This window comes from Vidua macroura, unplaced genomic scaffold (genome assembly GCF_024509145.1).
Source record: "Vidua macroura isolate BioBank_ID:100142 unplaced genomic scaffold, ASM2450914v1 whyUn_scaffold_202, whole genome shotgun sequence".
NCBI classification, from domain to species: domain Eukaryota; kingdom Metazoa; phylum Chordata; class Aves; order Passeriformes; family Viduidae; genus Vidua; species Vidua macroura.
In genome coordinates this window covers 23511-38818 of record NW_026530580.1, presented here as the reverse complement: position 1 = coordinate 38818, position 15308 = coordinate 23511, and the positions used below count along the sequence as shown (strand labels likewise).

Genomic DNA, 15308 nt, shown 5'->3' with positions numbered 1-15308 from the left:
GTCAACCAATGGTCAGCCATGATAATCTGAAGTCCCTAAAGGTCAACCAAGGTCATTAAAGGTCAACCGAGGTCGTTAAAGGTCAACCAAATTCAACCAAAGCCATCAATGGTCAACCAAGGGTCAGCCGAGATAATCTAAAGTCATTAAAGATCAACCAAGGTCATTAAAGGTCAACCAAGGTCACCAATGGTCAACCCAGGGTCAGCTAAGATAATCTGAAGTCACTAAAGGTCAACCAAGGTCATTAAAGGTCAACCAAAGTCATTAAACGTCATTAAAGGTCAACTAAAGTCATCAACGGCCAACCAAGGGTCGTCCAAGACAATCCGGAGTTGCTAAAGGTCAACCAAGGTCAACCAAAGTCATCAACGGCCAACCAAGGGTCATCCAAGACAATCTGGAGTTGCTAAAGGTCAACCAAGGTCATTAAAGATTGATCGAGGTTGTTAAAGATCAACCAAGGTCAACCAAAGCCATCAATGTCCAACCAAGGGTCATCCAACATAATGGAAAGTCATTAAAGGTCAACCAAGGTCAACCGAAGCCATCAATGGCCAACCAAGGGTCATCCAAGGCAATCTGAAGTCGTTAAAGGTCAACCAAAGTCCTGGAGCTCCACCCAAGACTCCTCAAGGTCCCGGGAGGTCCTGGAAGCTCCCAGAATGTCCTGGAATGTTCCAGAAGCTCCTGGAAGCTCCCAGAATGTCCTGGAACATTCCAGAAGCTCCCGGAAGATTCCAGAAGGTCCCAGAACATCCCAGGAAATCCCAGGAGGTCCCGGAAGGTCCCAAGAGGTCCGGGAACGTTCCAGAAGGTCCCAGAACATCCCAGGAGATCCCGGGAGGTTCCGGAACGTTCCAGAAGCTCCTGGAAAATCCCAGGAGATCCCAGAAGGTCCCGGGAGGTCCCAGAAGGCCTCAAGAGGTTCTGGAACGTTCCAGAAGATCCCAGAAGATCCCAGGAGGTCCCAGAAGGTCCCGGAAGGTTCCAGGAGGTCCTGGAAGGTTCTGGAAGGTCCCAGGAGATCCCAGAACGTCCCAGAAGGTCCCAAGAGGTCCCGGAAGGTTCCGGAAGCTCCCAGAAAAATCCCAGGAGATCCCAGAAGGTCCCAAAAGGGCCCAGAACATCCTGGAATGTTCCAGAAGCTCCCGGAAAATCCCAGGCGGTCCCGGGAGGTCCCGGAACGTTCCAAAAGCTCCTGGAAAATCCCAGGAAATCCCAGGAGGTCCCGGAAGGTTCCAAGAGATCCGGGAACGTTCCAGAAGGTCCCAGGAGATCCCAGGAGGTCCCGGGAGGTCCCAGAAGGTCCCGGAACGTTCCAAAAGCTCCCGGAAAATCCCAGGAAATCCCAGGAGGTCCCGGAAGGTCCCGGGAGGTCCCAGAAGGCCCCAAGAGGTTCTGGAACGTTCCAGAAAGTCCCAGAACATCCCAGGAGATCCCAGGAGGTTCCAGGAGGTTCCAGGTGGTCCTGGAAGGTTCCGGAAGCTCCCAGAAAAATCCAGAAGGTCCCGGAAGGTGCCGGAAAGTCCCAAGAGGTCCTGGAAGGTTCTGGAAGGTCCCGGGAGGTCCCGGAAGGTTCCGGAAGCTCACCCGGTACTCCTTGATCTCCTCCTGCAGGATCTGGTCGGCGTCGGCGTAGACCTCGACCTTGCGCTGCTTCTCCAGCTTCCGGCGCAGCCGCGACAGCTCCTCCTGCAGGCGGTGGCCGGAATTACGCCCAGAACGGACCCGAAAAAACCGCCCAGAACGGGCCCAAAAAAGTCCCAAAATGAGCCCAAAACGGGCCCGAAAAATTCCCAAAATGGGCCCGAAAAATTCCCAAAATGAGCCCAAAATGGGCCCGAAAAATTCCCAAAAATGAGCCCAAAAAAACCCCAAAACAGCCCCAGAACGGGCGCAAAAAATTCCCAAAATGGGTCCAAAAAATTCCCAAAATGGGCCCGAAAAATTCCCAAAATGGACCCAAAAAATTCCCAAAATGGGCCCGAAAAATTCCCAAAATGGACCCTAAAAATTCCCAAAATGAGCCCGAAAAATTCCCAAAATGGGCCCAGAACGGGCCCAAAAAATTCCCAAAATGATCCCAAAAAATTCCCAGAACGGGCCTGAAAAAAATCCCAAATGATCCCAAAAAATTCCCGAAATGGGACCAAAAAATTCACAAAACGAGTCCGAAAAATTCCCAAAATGGGCCCAAAAAATTCCCAGAATGACCCCAAAATGGGACCAAAAAATACCCCAAAACCCCCAAAATTCCCTCCAAAATCCTCAAATTTCCCCCCAAAATCCCCTCCCAAACCACTCCCGAAATCCCCAAAATCCCCTCTCAAATCTCCCCCCAAAATCCCCTCTGAAACACTTCCCAAAATTCCCAAAACCCCCAAAATCCCCCAAATCCCCCAAATCCCCAAAATTTTCTCCAAAATCTTCCCCAAATCATCAAATTTCCCCCAAAATCCCCCGAAACCCCTCCCAAAATCCCCCAAATCCCCCAAATCCCCCAAATGCCCCAAAATCCCCAAAATCCCCACAATCCCTCACAATTCCCAAAATCCCCTCTCAAATCTCCCCAAAATCCTCAAATTCCCCCCAAAATCCCCTCCCAAAATCCCCAAATTCCCCAAAATCCCTCAGAATTCCCAAAATCCCGTCATATCTCCCCAAAATCCTCAAATTTCCCCCCAAAATCCCCCCTGAAACCCCTCCCAAAATCCCCAAAATCCCCCAAATTCCGAAAAAATCCCCAAATTTCCGAAATCCCCAAAATTCCCTCCAAAATCTCCCCAAAATCCTCAAATTTCCCCCCAAAATTCTCTCCAAAATCACTCCAAAATCCTCGAATTTTCCCCCAAAATTCCCTCCAAAATCCTCTAAGCTCCCCCCAAAATCCCCTCCCAAACCCATCCCCAAATCCCCAAAATTGCCAAAATCCCCATAATTCTCTCCAAAATCTCCTCAAAAACCTCAAATTTCCCCCAAAATTCCCTCTGAAACCCCTCCCAAAATCCCCAAAATCTGCCGAAAATCCTCAATTTTTCCACCCAAAATCTCCAAAATCCCCTCCCAAACCCCTCCCCAAAATCCCCAAAATTCCCAAAATCCCCATAATCTCCCCAAAATCCCCAAATTTTCCCCCAAAACCCCCAAATTTCCCCCTCAAATCTCCCCAAAAACCTCAAATCTCCTCCAAAATCCCTCCCAAATTCCCCAAAATCCCCAGATTCCCAAAATCCCCAAAATTCCCAAAATCCCCGAAATCCCCAAAATTCCCTCCAAAATCTCCCCAAAATCCTCAAATTTCCCCCCAAAATCCCCTCCCAAAATCCCCAAAATTGCCCAAATCCCTAAAATCCCTGAATTCCCCAAATCCCCAAAATTCCAGAAATTCCCAGAATCCCTAAAATCCCCAAAATGCCTGAAATCCCAAAAAATCCCTGGAATCCCCAAAATCCCCACAATTCCCAAAATCCACAAAATCCTCAAATTTCCCCCAAAATCCCCTCCCAAAATCCCCAAGATCCCCAAAATCCCCAAATTCCCCGAATCCCCAAAATCGCCGAATTCCCAAAATCCCCGAAATCCCCTCCAAAATCTCCCCAAATCCTCAAATTTTCCCCCAAAACCCCCAAAATTCCCCATCAAATCTCCCCAAAAACCTCAAATCTCCCCCAAAATCCCCTCCCAAACCCCTCCCAAAATCCCCAAAATTCTAAAAATTCTCTCCAAAATCTCCCCAAAATCCTCAAATTTCCCGCAAAATCCCTGCCGAAACCCCTCCCGATATCCCCAAATTCCCGAAATCCCCAAAATTCCCGAAACCCCCAAAATTCCATCCAAAATCTCCCCAAAAACCTCAAATTTCCCTCCAAAATCCCCTCCCAAACCACTCCCGAAATCCCCTAAATCCCCAAAGTCCTCAAAATCCCCAAATTCCCCAAAATCCCCGAATCCCCAAAATCCCCATAATCCCCCCAAAATCCCCCCAAATCCTCAAATTTTCCCCCAAAACCCCCAAATTTCCCCCTCAAATCTCCCCAAAAACCTCAAATCTCCTCCAAAATCCCTCCCAAAATCCCCAAATCCCCAAAATCCCCAGATTCCCAAAATCCCCAAAATTCCCCAAATCCCCGAAATCCCCAAAATTCCCTCCAAAATCTCCCCAAAATCCTCAAATGTCCCCCCAAAATCCCCTCCCAAAATCCCCAAAATTGCCCAAATCCCTAAAATCCCCGAATTCCCCAAATCCCCAAAATCCCCGAATCCCCAAAATCCCCGAATCCCCAAAATCCCCAAATTCCCAAAATCCCCAAATTCCCCAAAATCCCCGAATTCCCAAAATCCCCAAATTCCCCAAAATCCCCAAAATTCCCAAAATCTCCATAATCCCCCCAAAATCCCCCCAAATCCCCAAATTTTCCCCCAAAACCCCCAAAATTCCCCCTCAAATCTCCCCAAAACCCTCAAATCTCCCCCAAACTCCCCTCCCAAAATCCCCAAATCCCCAAATTCCCCAAAATCCCCAGATTCCCAAAATCCCCAAAATCCCCGAATCCCCAAAATCCCCAAAATTCCCCAAATGCCCCAAATCCCCAAAATCCCCCAAAATCCCCAAATTTTCCCCCAAAACCCCCAAATTTCCCCCTCAAATCTCCCCAAAAACCTCAAATCTCCCCCAAACTCCCCTCCCAAAATCCCCGAATCCCCAAATCCCCAAAATCCCCGAATTCCCAAAATCCCTGAAATCCCCTCCAAAATCTCCCCAAGTCCTCAAATTTTCCCCAAAATCCCCTCCCAAACCCCTCCCAAAATCCCCAAATCCCCAAATTCCCCAAAATCCCCGAATCCCCAAAATCCCCGAATTCCCCAAAATCCCTGAATCCCCAAAATCCCGAAAAATCCCCCGAAAATCCCCCCAAATCCCCAAATTTTCCCCCAAAACCCCCAAAATTCCCTCTCAAATCTCCCCAAAAACCTCAAATCTCCCCCAAACTCCCCTCCCAAACCCCTCCCGAAATCCCCAAAATTCGCAAAATCCCCAAATCCCCGAAATTTCCCAAAATCCCCAAAATACCTCAGAATTCCCAAAATCCCCTCTCAAATCTCCCCAAAATCCTCAAATTCCCCCCAAAACCCCTCCCAAAATCCCCAAATCCCCAAAATCCCCCAAATCCCCAAAATCTTCAAAATCCCCAAAATCCTCAAAATCCCCAAATTCCCCAAAATCCCCGAATTCCCAAAATCCCCCAAAATCCCCAAATTTTCCCCCAAAACCCCCAAAATTCCCTCTCAAAAACCTCAAATCTCCCCCAAACTCCCCTCCCCAAATCCCCACAATTCCCAAAATCCCCAAAATCCTCAAATTTCCCCCCAAAATCCCCTCCCAAACCCCTCCCAAAATCCCCGAAATTCCCTAAAAATCCCCCGAAATCCCGGAATTGCCGCTCTCCCACCTGGGCTCTCTTGAGGCTCAGCGCCTCCTTGTCCTTGGCGGCGCGGTTCTCGGCGGCGCAGGCCTGCAGCTCCCGCAGCCGCGCCTGCACGTGCTCGCCCTGCGCCCGCAGGTCCTCGGCCAGCTGGGCCGCCTCCACCGCCTGCAGGTAACGCACCTGAGATACACCTGGGATACACCTGAGTGCACCTGGGTACACCTGGGTACACCTGGGATCCATTGGGATAGACCTGAGTGCACCTGGGATCCATTGGGATACACCTGGGCACAGCTAAGATACATTGGGACACACCTGAGCACACCTGAGTTACACCTGAGTACACCTGAGATACACCTGGGATACACCTGAGTGCACCTGGGATCCATTGGGACACACCCGGGCACAGCTGAGATCCATTGGGATACACCTGAGCACACCTGAGTTACACCTGAGTACACCTGAGATACACCTGGGCACACCTGGATAAACCTGGGATCCGTTGAGATACACCTGAGTGCAACTGAGATACACCTGGGCACACCTGAGATCCATTGGGATACACCTGGGCACACCTGGGATCCATTGGGGCACACCTGTGTCACACCTGCAGCTCCCGCAGCCGCGCCTGCACGTGCTCGCCCTGCGCCCGCAGGTCCTCGGCCAGCTGGGCCGCCTCCACCGCCTGCAGGTAACGCACCTGAGATACACCTGGGATACACCTGGATAAACCTGGGATCCATTGGGATACACCTGAGTGCACCTGGGATCCATTGGGATACACCCGGGCACAGCTGAGATCCATTGGAACACACCTGAGCACACCTGAGTTACACCTGAGTACACCTGAGATACACCTGGGTACACCTGGATAAACCTGGGATCCATTGAGATACACCTGAGTGCAACTGAGATACACCTGGGCACACCTGAGATCCATTGGGATACACCTGAGCACACCTGGGATCCATTGGGATACACCTGAGTGCAACTGAGATACACCTGAGCGCACCTGAGTGCACCTGGGATCCATTGGGATACACCTGGGTATACCTGAGATCCATTGGGACACACCTGTGTCACACCTGGGCACACCTGGATAAACCTGGGATCCATTGAGATACACCTGAGATACACCTCGGCACACCTGGGATCCATTGGGATACACCTGAGCACACCTGAGTGCACCTGGATACACCTGGGATCCATTGGGATATGGATCCATTGGGATACACCTGGCATACACCTAGGCACACCTGGATACACCTGGGCACACCTGTGTCACACCTGTGTCACACCTGGGCACACCTGTGTCACTCCTGTGTCACACCTGTGTCACACCTGTGTCACACCTGGGCACACCTGTGTCACTCCTGTGTCACACCTGTGTCACACCTGTGTCACACCTGGGCACACCTGTGTCACACCTGTGTCACACCTGGGCACACCTGTGTCACACCTGAGCACACCTGTGTCACACCTGTGTCACACCTGTGTCACACCTGCAGCTCCCGCAGCCGCGCCTGCACGTGCTCGCCCTGCGCCCGCAGGTCCTCGGCCAGCTGGGCCGCCTCCACCGCCTGCAGGTAACGCACCTGAGTGCACCTGGGATACACCTGAGTGCGCCTGGGCACACCTGAGTGCACCTGGGTACACCTGGGTGCACCTGGGATACACCTGGGATACACCTGAGTGCACCTGGGATACACCTGGGTGCACCTGAGTGCACCTGGGCACACCTGAGTGCACCTGGGCACACCTGGATAAACCTGGGATCCATTGGGATACACCTGAGTGCACCTGGGATCCATTGGGATACACCCGGGCACAGCTAAGATCCATTGGAACACACCTGAGCACACCTGAGTTACACCTGAGATACACCTGGGTACACCTGGATAAACCTGGGATCCATTGAGATACACCTGAGTGCAACTGAGATACACCTGGGCACACCTGGGATCCATTGGGATACACCTGAGCACACCTGTGTCACACCTGTGTCACACCTGTGTCACACCTGTGTCACACCTGCAGCTCCCGCAGCCGCGCCTGCACGTGCTCGCCCTGCGCCCGCAGGTCCTCGGCCAGCTGGGCCGCCTCCACCGCCTGCAGGTAACGCACCTGAGTGCACCTGGGCACACCTGAGTGCACCTGGGATACACCTGGGCACACCTGAGATACACCTGGGATATACCTGAGTGCACCTGGGCACACCTGGGATCCATTGGGATACACCTGAGATACACCTGGGATCCATTGGGATACACCCGGGCACAGCTGAGATCCATTGGGACACACCTGAGCACACCTGAGTTACACCTGAGTACACCTGAGATACACCTGGGTACACCTGGATAAACCTGGGATCCATTGAGATACACCTGGGATACACCTGAGTGCACCTGGGATCCATTGGGATACACCTGAGCACACCTGAGTTACACCTGAGTACACCTGAGATACACCTGGCTACACCTGGATAAACCTGGGATCCATTGAGATACACCTGAGTGCAACTGAGATACACCTGGGCACACCTGAGATCCATTGGGACACACCTGGGCACACCTGGGATCCATTGGGGCACACCTGTGTCACACCTGAGCACACCTGTGTCACACCTGCAGCTCCCGCAGCCGCGCCTGCACGTGCTCGCCCTGCGCCCGCAGGTCCTCGGCCAGCTGGGCCGCCTCCACCGCCTGCAGGTAACGCACCTGAGTGCACCTGGGCACACCTGAGTGCACCTGGGCACACCTGGATAAACCTGGGATCCATTGGGATACACCTGAGTGCACCTGGGATCCATTGGGATACACCTGAGTGCACCTGGGATCCATTGGGATACACCCGGGCACAGCTGAGATCCATTGGAACACACCTGAGCACACCTGAGTTACACCTGAGCGCACCTGAGATACACCTGGGCACACCTGAGTGCACCTGGGTACACCTGGGATACACCTGAGTGCACCTGGATAAACCTGAGCGCACCTGAGGGCACCTGGGATCCATTGGGATACACCTGAGCACACCTGGGATACACCTGAGTGCACCTGGGCACACCTGGGATCCATTGGGATACACCTGGGCACACCTGGGATCCATTGGGATACACCTGGGCACACCTGTATCACACCTGTGTCACACCTGTGTCACACCTGTGTCACACCTGTGTCACACCTGTGTCACACCTGCAGCTCCCGCAGCCGCGCCTGCACGTGCTCGCCCTGCGCCCGCAGGTCCTCGGCCAGCTGGGCCGCCTCCACCGCCTGCAGGTAACGCACCTGAGATACACCTGAGTGCACCTGGGCACACCTGAGTGCACCTGGGATCCATTGGGATACACCTGAGTGCCCCTGGGTACACCTGGGATCCATTGGGATACACCTGAGTGCACCTGGGATCCATTGGGATACATGCGGGCACAGCTGAGATCCATTGGGATACACCTGAGCACACCTGAGTTACACCTGAGTACACCTGAGATACACCTGGGTACACCTGGATAAACCTGGGATGCATTGGGATACACCTGGGATACACCTGAGCACACCTGGGCACACCTGAGATCCATTGGGACACACCTGTGTCACACCTGTGTCACACCTGTGTCACACCTGCAGCTCCCGCAGCCGCGCCTGCACGTGCTCGCCCTGCGCCCGCAGGTCCTCGGCCAGCTGGGCCGCCTCCACCGCCTGCAGGTAACGCACCTGAGTGCACCTGGGCACACCTGAGTGCACCTGAGATACACCTGGGATACACCTGAGTGCACCTGGGTACACCTGGGATCCATTGGGATACACCTGAGTGCAACCGGGATCCATTGGGATACACCCGGGCACAGCTAAGATCCATTGGGATACACCTGAGCACACCTGAGTTACACCTGAGCGCACCTGAGTGCACCTGGGCACACCTGGATAAACCTGGGATCCATTGGGATACACCTGAGATACACCTGACATCCATTGGGACACACCTGTGTCACACCTGGGCACACCTGAATAAACCTGGGATCCATTGAGAGACACCTGAGATACACCTGGGCACACCTGGGATCCATTGGGATACACCTGAGTGCACCTGGATACACCTGGGATCCATTGGGCACACGTGAGATACACCTGAGCACACCTGGGCACACCTGGGATCCATTAGGATACACCTGGGCACACCTGAGTGCACCTGGATACACCTGGGATCCATTAGGATATGGATCCATTGGGATAAACCTAGGATACACCTGAGCACACCTGGATAAACCTGGGATCCATTGGGATACACCTGGGCACACCTGAGTGCACCTGGATACACCTGGGATCCATTGGCACACACCTGAGATACACCTGAGTGCACCTGGGATCCATTGGGACACACCTGTGTCACACCTGTGTCACACCTGTGTCACACCTGCAGCTCCCGCAGCCGCGCCTGCACGTGCTCGCCCTGCGCCCGCAGGTCCTCGGCCAGCTGGGCCGCCTCCACCGCCTGCAGGTAACGCACCTGAGTGCACCTGGGATACACCTGAGTGCACCTGGGATACACCTGAGTGCACCTGGGCACACCTGGGCACACCTGAGTGCACCTGGGATACACCTGGGATACACCTGGGTACACCTGGGCACACCTGAGTGCACCTGGGATACACCTGAGTGCACCTGGGCACACCTGAGCGCACCTGGGATACACCTGGATAAACCTGGGATCCATTGGGATACACCTAGGATACACCTGAGATACACCTGAGTGCACCTGGGATACACCTGAGTGCACCTGGGATACACCTGAGATACACCTGAGTGCACCTGGGCACACCTGAGATACACCAGGGGGCACCTGGGGACACCTGAAATACACCTGGGCACAGCTGGGCACACCTGGGATCCATTGGGATACACCTGGGCACACCTGGGGGGTACCTGAGACACCTGACACACCTGTGTCACACCTGCGTCACACCTCTCACCTGTGTCACACCTGTGTCTCACCTGTGTCACACCTCTCACCTGTGTCACACCTATCTCACCTGTCACACCTGTGTAACAGCTGTCGCACCTGTTTCACACTTGTGTCACACCTGTGTCTCACCTGTCAGACCTCTCTCACCTGTATCACACCTGTGTCGCACCTGTGTCACATCTCTCACCTGTCACACCTGTGTCACACCTGTCTTACCTGTATCACACCTGTCACACCTGTGTCACACCTGTCACACACGTGTCACACCTGTCAGACTTCTCACACCTGTGCCACGCCTGTCTCACCTGTATCACACCCGCGTCCCACCTGTATCACCTACGTCACACCTGTGTCACACCTGTGTCACCTTTGTCTCACCTGTCAGACTTCTCACACCTGTGCCACGCCTGTCTCACCTGTGTCGCACCTGTATCACCTGTGTCACACCTATCACACCTGTCTCACCTGTATCACACCTCTCACCTGTGCCACACCTGTCACACCTCTCACCTGTGTCTCACCTGTGTCACACCTGTATCACCTATGTCACACCTGTCACCTGTGTCTCACCTGTCTCACCTGTGTCACACCTGTGTCTCACCTGTCCCATACCTGTATCACACCTTTATCACACCTGTCAGACCTCTCTCACCTGTATCACACCTGTTCCACCTGCATCTCACCTGTGATACCTGTCACACCAGTCTCACCTGTGTCACACCTGTGTCACACCTGTCACACCTGTTAGACTTCTCTCACCTGTGTCACACCTATATCACACCTGTCCCACCTGTGTCTCACCTCTCAACTGTGTCACACACCTGCCCCACCTGTGTCATACCTGTGCCACACCTGTGTCTCACCTATCCCACCTGTCACCTGTGTCACACCTCACCTGTGCCACACCTGTCTCACCTGTATCACACTTGTCACACCTGTGTCTCACCTGTATCACACCTGTGTTTCTCCTGTCACACCTGTCTCACCTGTGTCACATCTGTATCACACCTATATCACACCTGTCCCACCTGTGATACCTGTCTCACCTGTATCACACCTGTGTCTCACCTGTCACACCTGTCCCGTGTCACACCTGTGTCTCACCTGTCTCACTTGTGTCTCACCTGTATCACACCTGTATCACACTTGTCACACCTGTCACACCTCTCACCTGTGCCACACCTGTCTCTCACCTGTGTCACACCTGTGTCACACTTGTCTCACCTGTGTCTCACCTGTCTCACACCTGTGTCTCACCTGTATCACACCTGTGTCACACCTGTGTCTCACCTGTCTCACCTGTCTCACCTGTGTCACACCTGTGTCTCACCTGCCTCACCTCTCACCTGTCTCACACCTGTCTCTCATCTCTCACCTGTCTCTCACCTGTCTCTCACCTGTATCACACCTGTATCACACCTGTGCCTCACCTGTGTCTCACCTGTCTCTCACCTGTGTCTCACCTCTCACCTGTGTCTCACCTGTCTCACCTCTCACACCTGTGTCTCACCTGTGTCACACCTGTCTCACACTTGTCACACCTGTCACACCTGTGTCTCACCTGTGTCACACCTGTGTCACACCTGTGTCTCACCTGTGTCACACTTGCCACACCTGCGTCACACCTCTCACCTGTATCACACCTCTCACCTGTATCACACCTGTGTCACACCTGTCTCTCACCTGTCTCTCACCTGTCTCTCACCTGTGCCCCGCCCCTGCCCCGCCCCTGCCCCGCCCCGGCCCCGCCCGCTCTCACCTTCCTCTTGTGCAGCTCGAGCGCCTGCGAGCGCAGGCTCAGCTCCTTCTCCACGGCCCCGAGGGCGCTCTGCAGCCCCCGCTCCTTCTCCTCCAGCTTCTGCACCACCTGCAGCTGCGCCTCCACCTGCGCCGGGCGTTAATTAGTCACTAATTAGTGGCTAATTAGCAAAATCGGCTCGTTAATAGCCAAAATTACACCGCTTATAGCCAAAATTAGCTGATTATTAGGCAATTATTAGCACTAATTACACCCTGCTCCTTCTCCTCCAGCTTCTGCACCACCTGCAGCTGCACCTCCACCTGTGCAGGGCGTTAATTAGTCACTAATTAACCGCTAATTAGGGAAATCGGCTCGTTAATAGCCAAAATAACACCATTTATAGGCAAAATTAGACAATTATTAGGCAATTATTAGCACTAATTACACCCTGCTCCTTCTCCTCCAGCTTCTGCACCACCTGCAGCTGCGCCTCCACCTGCGCCGGTAATTAATTAGTCACTAATTAGTGGCTAATTAGCGAAATCGGCTCGTTAATTGCCAAAATTACACCGCTTATAGCCAATATTAGCTCATTATTAGCTCATTATTAGCACTAATTACACCCTGCTCCTTCTCCTCCAGCTTCTGCACCACCTGCAGCTGCGCCTCCACCTGCGCCGGTAATTAAATAGTCACTAATTAACGGCTAATTAGTGAAATCGACTCGTTAATAGCCAAAATAATGCCATTTATAGGCAAAATTAACTGATTATTAGCCATTTATTAGCGGTAATTAAGTCCTAATTAATCTCTTTGGGTTTCTGCACCACCTGCAGCTGCGCCTCCACCTGCGCCAGTAATTAATTAGTCACTAATTAGTGGCTAATTAGCGAAATCGGCTCGTTAATTGCCAAAATTACACTGCTTATAGCCAAAATTAGCTGATTATTAGGCAATTATTAGCACTAATTACACCCTGCTCCTTCTCCTCCAGCTTCTGCACCACCTGCAGCTGCGCCTCCACCTGCGCAGGGCCTTAATTAGTCACTAATTAATGGGTAATTAGCGAAATCGGCTCGTTAATAGCCAAAATAACACCATTTATAGGCAAAATTAGCCCATTATTAGGCAATTATTAGCGGTAATTAAGTGCTAATTAATCTCTTTGGGTTTCTGCAGCACCTGCAGCTGTGCCTCCACCTGTGCATGAACTTAATTAGTCACTAATTAATCGCTAATTAGCGAAATCGGCTCGTTAATAGCCAAAATAATGCTCCTTCTAGGCAAAATTAGACAATTATTAGCTCATTATTAGAGGTAATTAGCGGCTGCTGCTTCTCCTCCAGCTTCGGCACCACCTGCAGCTGCGCCTCCACCTGTGCAGGGTGTTAATTAGTCACTAATTAACCGCTAATTAGTGAAATCGGCTCGTTAATAGCCGAAATAATGCCCCTTCTAGGCAAAATTAGCTCATTATTAGCTCATTATTAGAGGTAATTAGTGTCTGCTGCTTCTCCTCCAGCTTCTGCACCACCTGCAGCTGCGCCTCCACCTGTGCAGGTAATTAGTCACTAATTAACCGCTAATTAGTGAAATCGGCTCGTTAATAGCCAAAACTACACCGCTTATAGCCAAAATCAGCTGATTATTAGGCAATTATTAGCGATAATTAAGTCCTAATTAATCTCTTTGGGCTTCTGCAGCACCTGCAGCTGCGCCTCCACCTGCGCAGGGCGTTAATTAGTCACTAATTAATCGCTAATTAGCGAAATCGGCTCGTTAATTGCCAAAATTACACCGCTTATAGCCAAAATTAGCTGATTATTAGGCAATTATTAGCACTAATTACACCCCGCTCCTTCTCCTCCAGCTTCTGCACCACCTGCAGCTGCGCCTCCACCTGCGCCGGTAATTAATTAGTCACTAATTAGTGGCTAGTTAGCGAAATCGGCTCATTAATTGCCAAAATAGCGCTCCTTCTAGGCAAAATTAGCTCATTATTAGCTCATTATTAGAGGTAATTAGCGGCTGCTGCTTCTCCTCCAGCTTCTGCACCACCTGCAGCTGCGCCTCCACCTGCGCAGGGCGTTAATTAGTCACTAATTAATGGCTAATTAGCGAAATCGGCTCGTTAATTGCCAAAATTACACCGCTTATAGCCAATATTAGCTCATTATTAGCTCATTATTAGCACTAATTACACCCTGCTGCTTCTCCTCCAGCTTCTGCACCACCTGCAGCTGCGCCTCCACCTGCGCCGGTAATTAATTAATCACTAATTAATGACTAATTAGCGAAATTGGCTCATTAATAGCCAAAATACCGCTCCTTCTAGGCAAAATTAGCTCATTATTAGCTCATTATTAGAGGTAATTAGCGGCTGCTGCTTCTCCTCCAGCTTCTGCACCACCTGCAGCTGCGCCTCCACCTGCGCAGGGCCTTAATTAGTCACTAATTAACCGCTAATTAGCAAAATCGGCTCGTTAATAGCCAAAATAACACCATTTATAGGCAAAATTAGCTGATTATTAGGCAGTTATTAGCGGTAATTAAGTCCTAATTAATCTCTTCGGGTTTCTGCAGCACCTGCAGCTGCGCCTCCACCTGCGCAGAGAGTTAATTAGTCACTAATTAATGGCTAATTAGCGAAATCACCTCGTTAATAGCCAAAATTCAGGCAATTTCAGCCCTAATTAGGTGATTATTAGCCAATTATTAGGAATTAATTAAGGACTAATTAGCCTGCTGCAGCTGCACAGGTAATTAATTAGTAATTAATCACTAATTAGCAAATCCAGCTCGTTAAGGGTTGGACTTCGAGCATTATTAGGCACTAATTGCTGTTATTAATAATTAGGGATAATTAATAATTAATTGCGATTATTAGAACGCAGATAACAGCAATTAGCATTCATTAATAATTCATTAATAGCTACCAGTTAATAATTATTAATAACAACTAAGAAAGATAAGCTAATAATTAATAAATTTATAACAATTAGTAGCTAATAAACCCAATTAGTAACTAATAAATAGCTATTAATGCCTATTAATAATTAATTAATTACTAATTAACGACTAATTAATGATTTTTTTGGGGTCTGACCTGGGCCTTGAGGGCCAGCACCTGCTCGGCCAGCTCATTAATATAATTAATGGCCATTAGGTAACTAATA

The 15308-nt window shown here is 51.2% G+C and overlaps 1 protein-coding gene across 1 annotated transcript in view; it reads right to left on the bottom strand.

Annotated features, from left to right (window-relative positions):
• The window catches only part of LOC128802843 (E3 ubiquitin-protein ligase BRE1B-like), a gene marked incomplete at its 5' end in the record, with an annotated part of 38709 nt that overhangs the window by 1815 nt on the left and 21586 nt on the right, over positions 1-15308 (bottom strand). Inside the window, 3 exon segments of the mRNA XM_053969421.1 lie at positions 1594-1695; positions 5454-5594; positions 12151-12276. Of these exon segments, the coding sequence (XP_053825396.1) occupies positions 1594-1695; positions 5454-5594; positions 12151-12276 (369 nt within the window).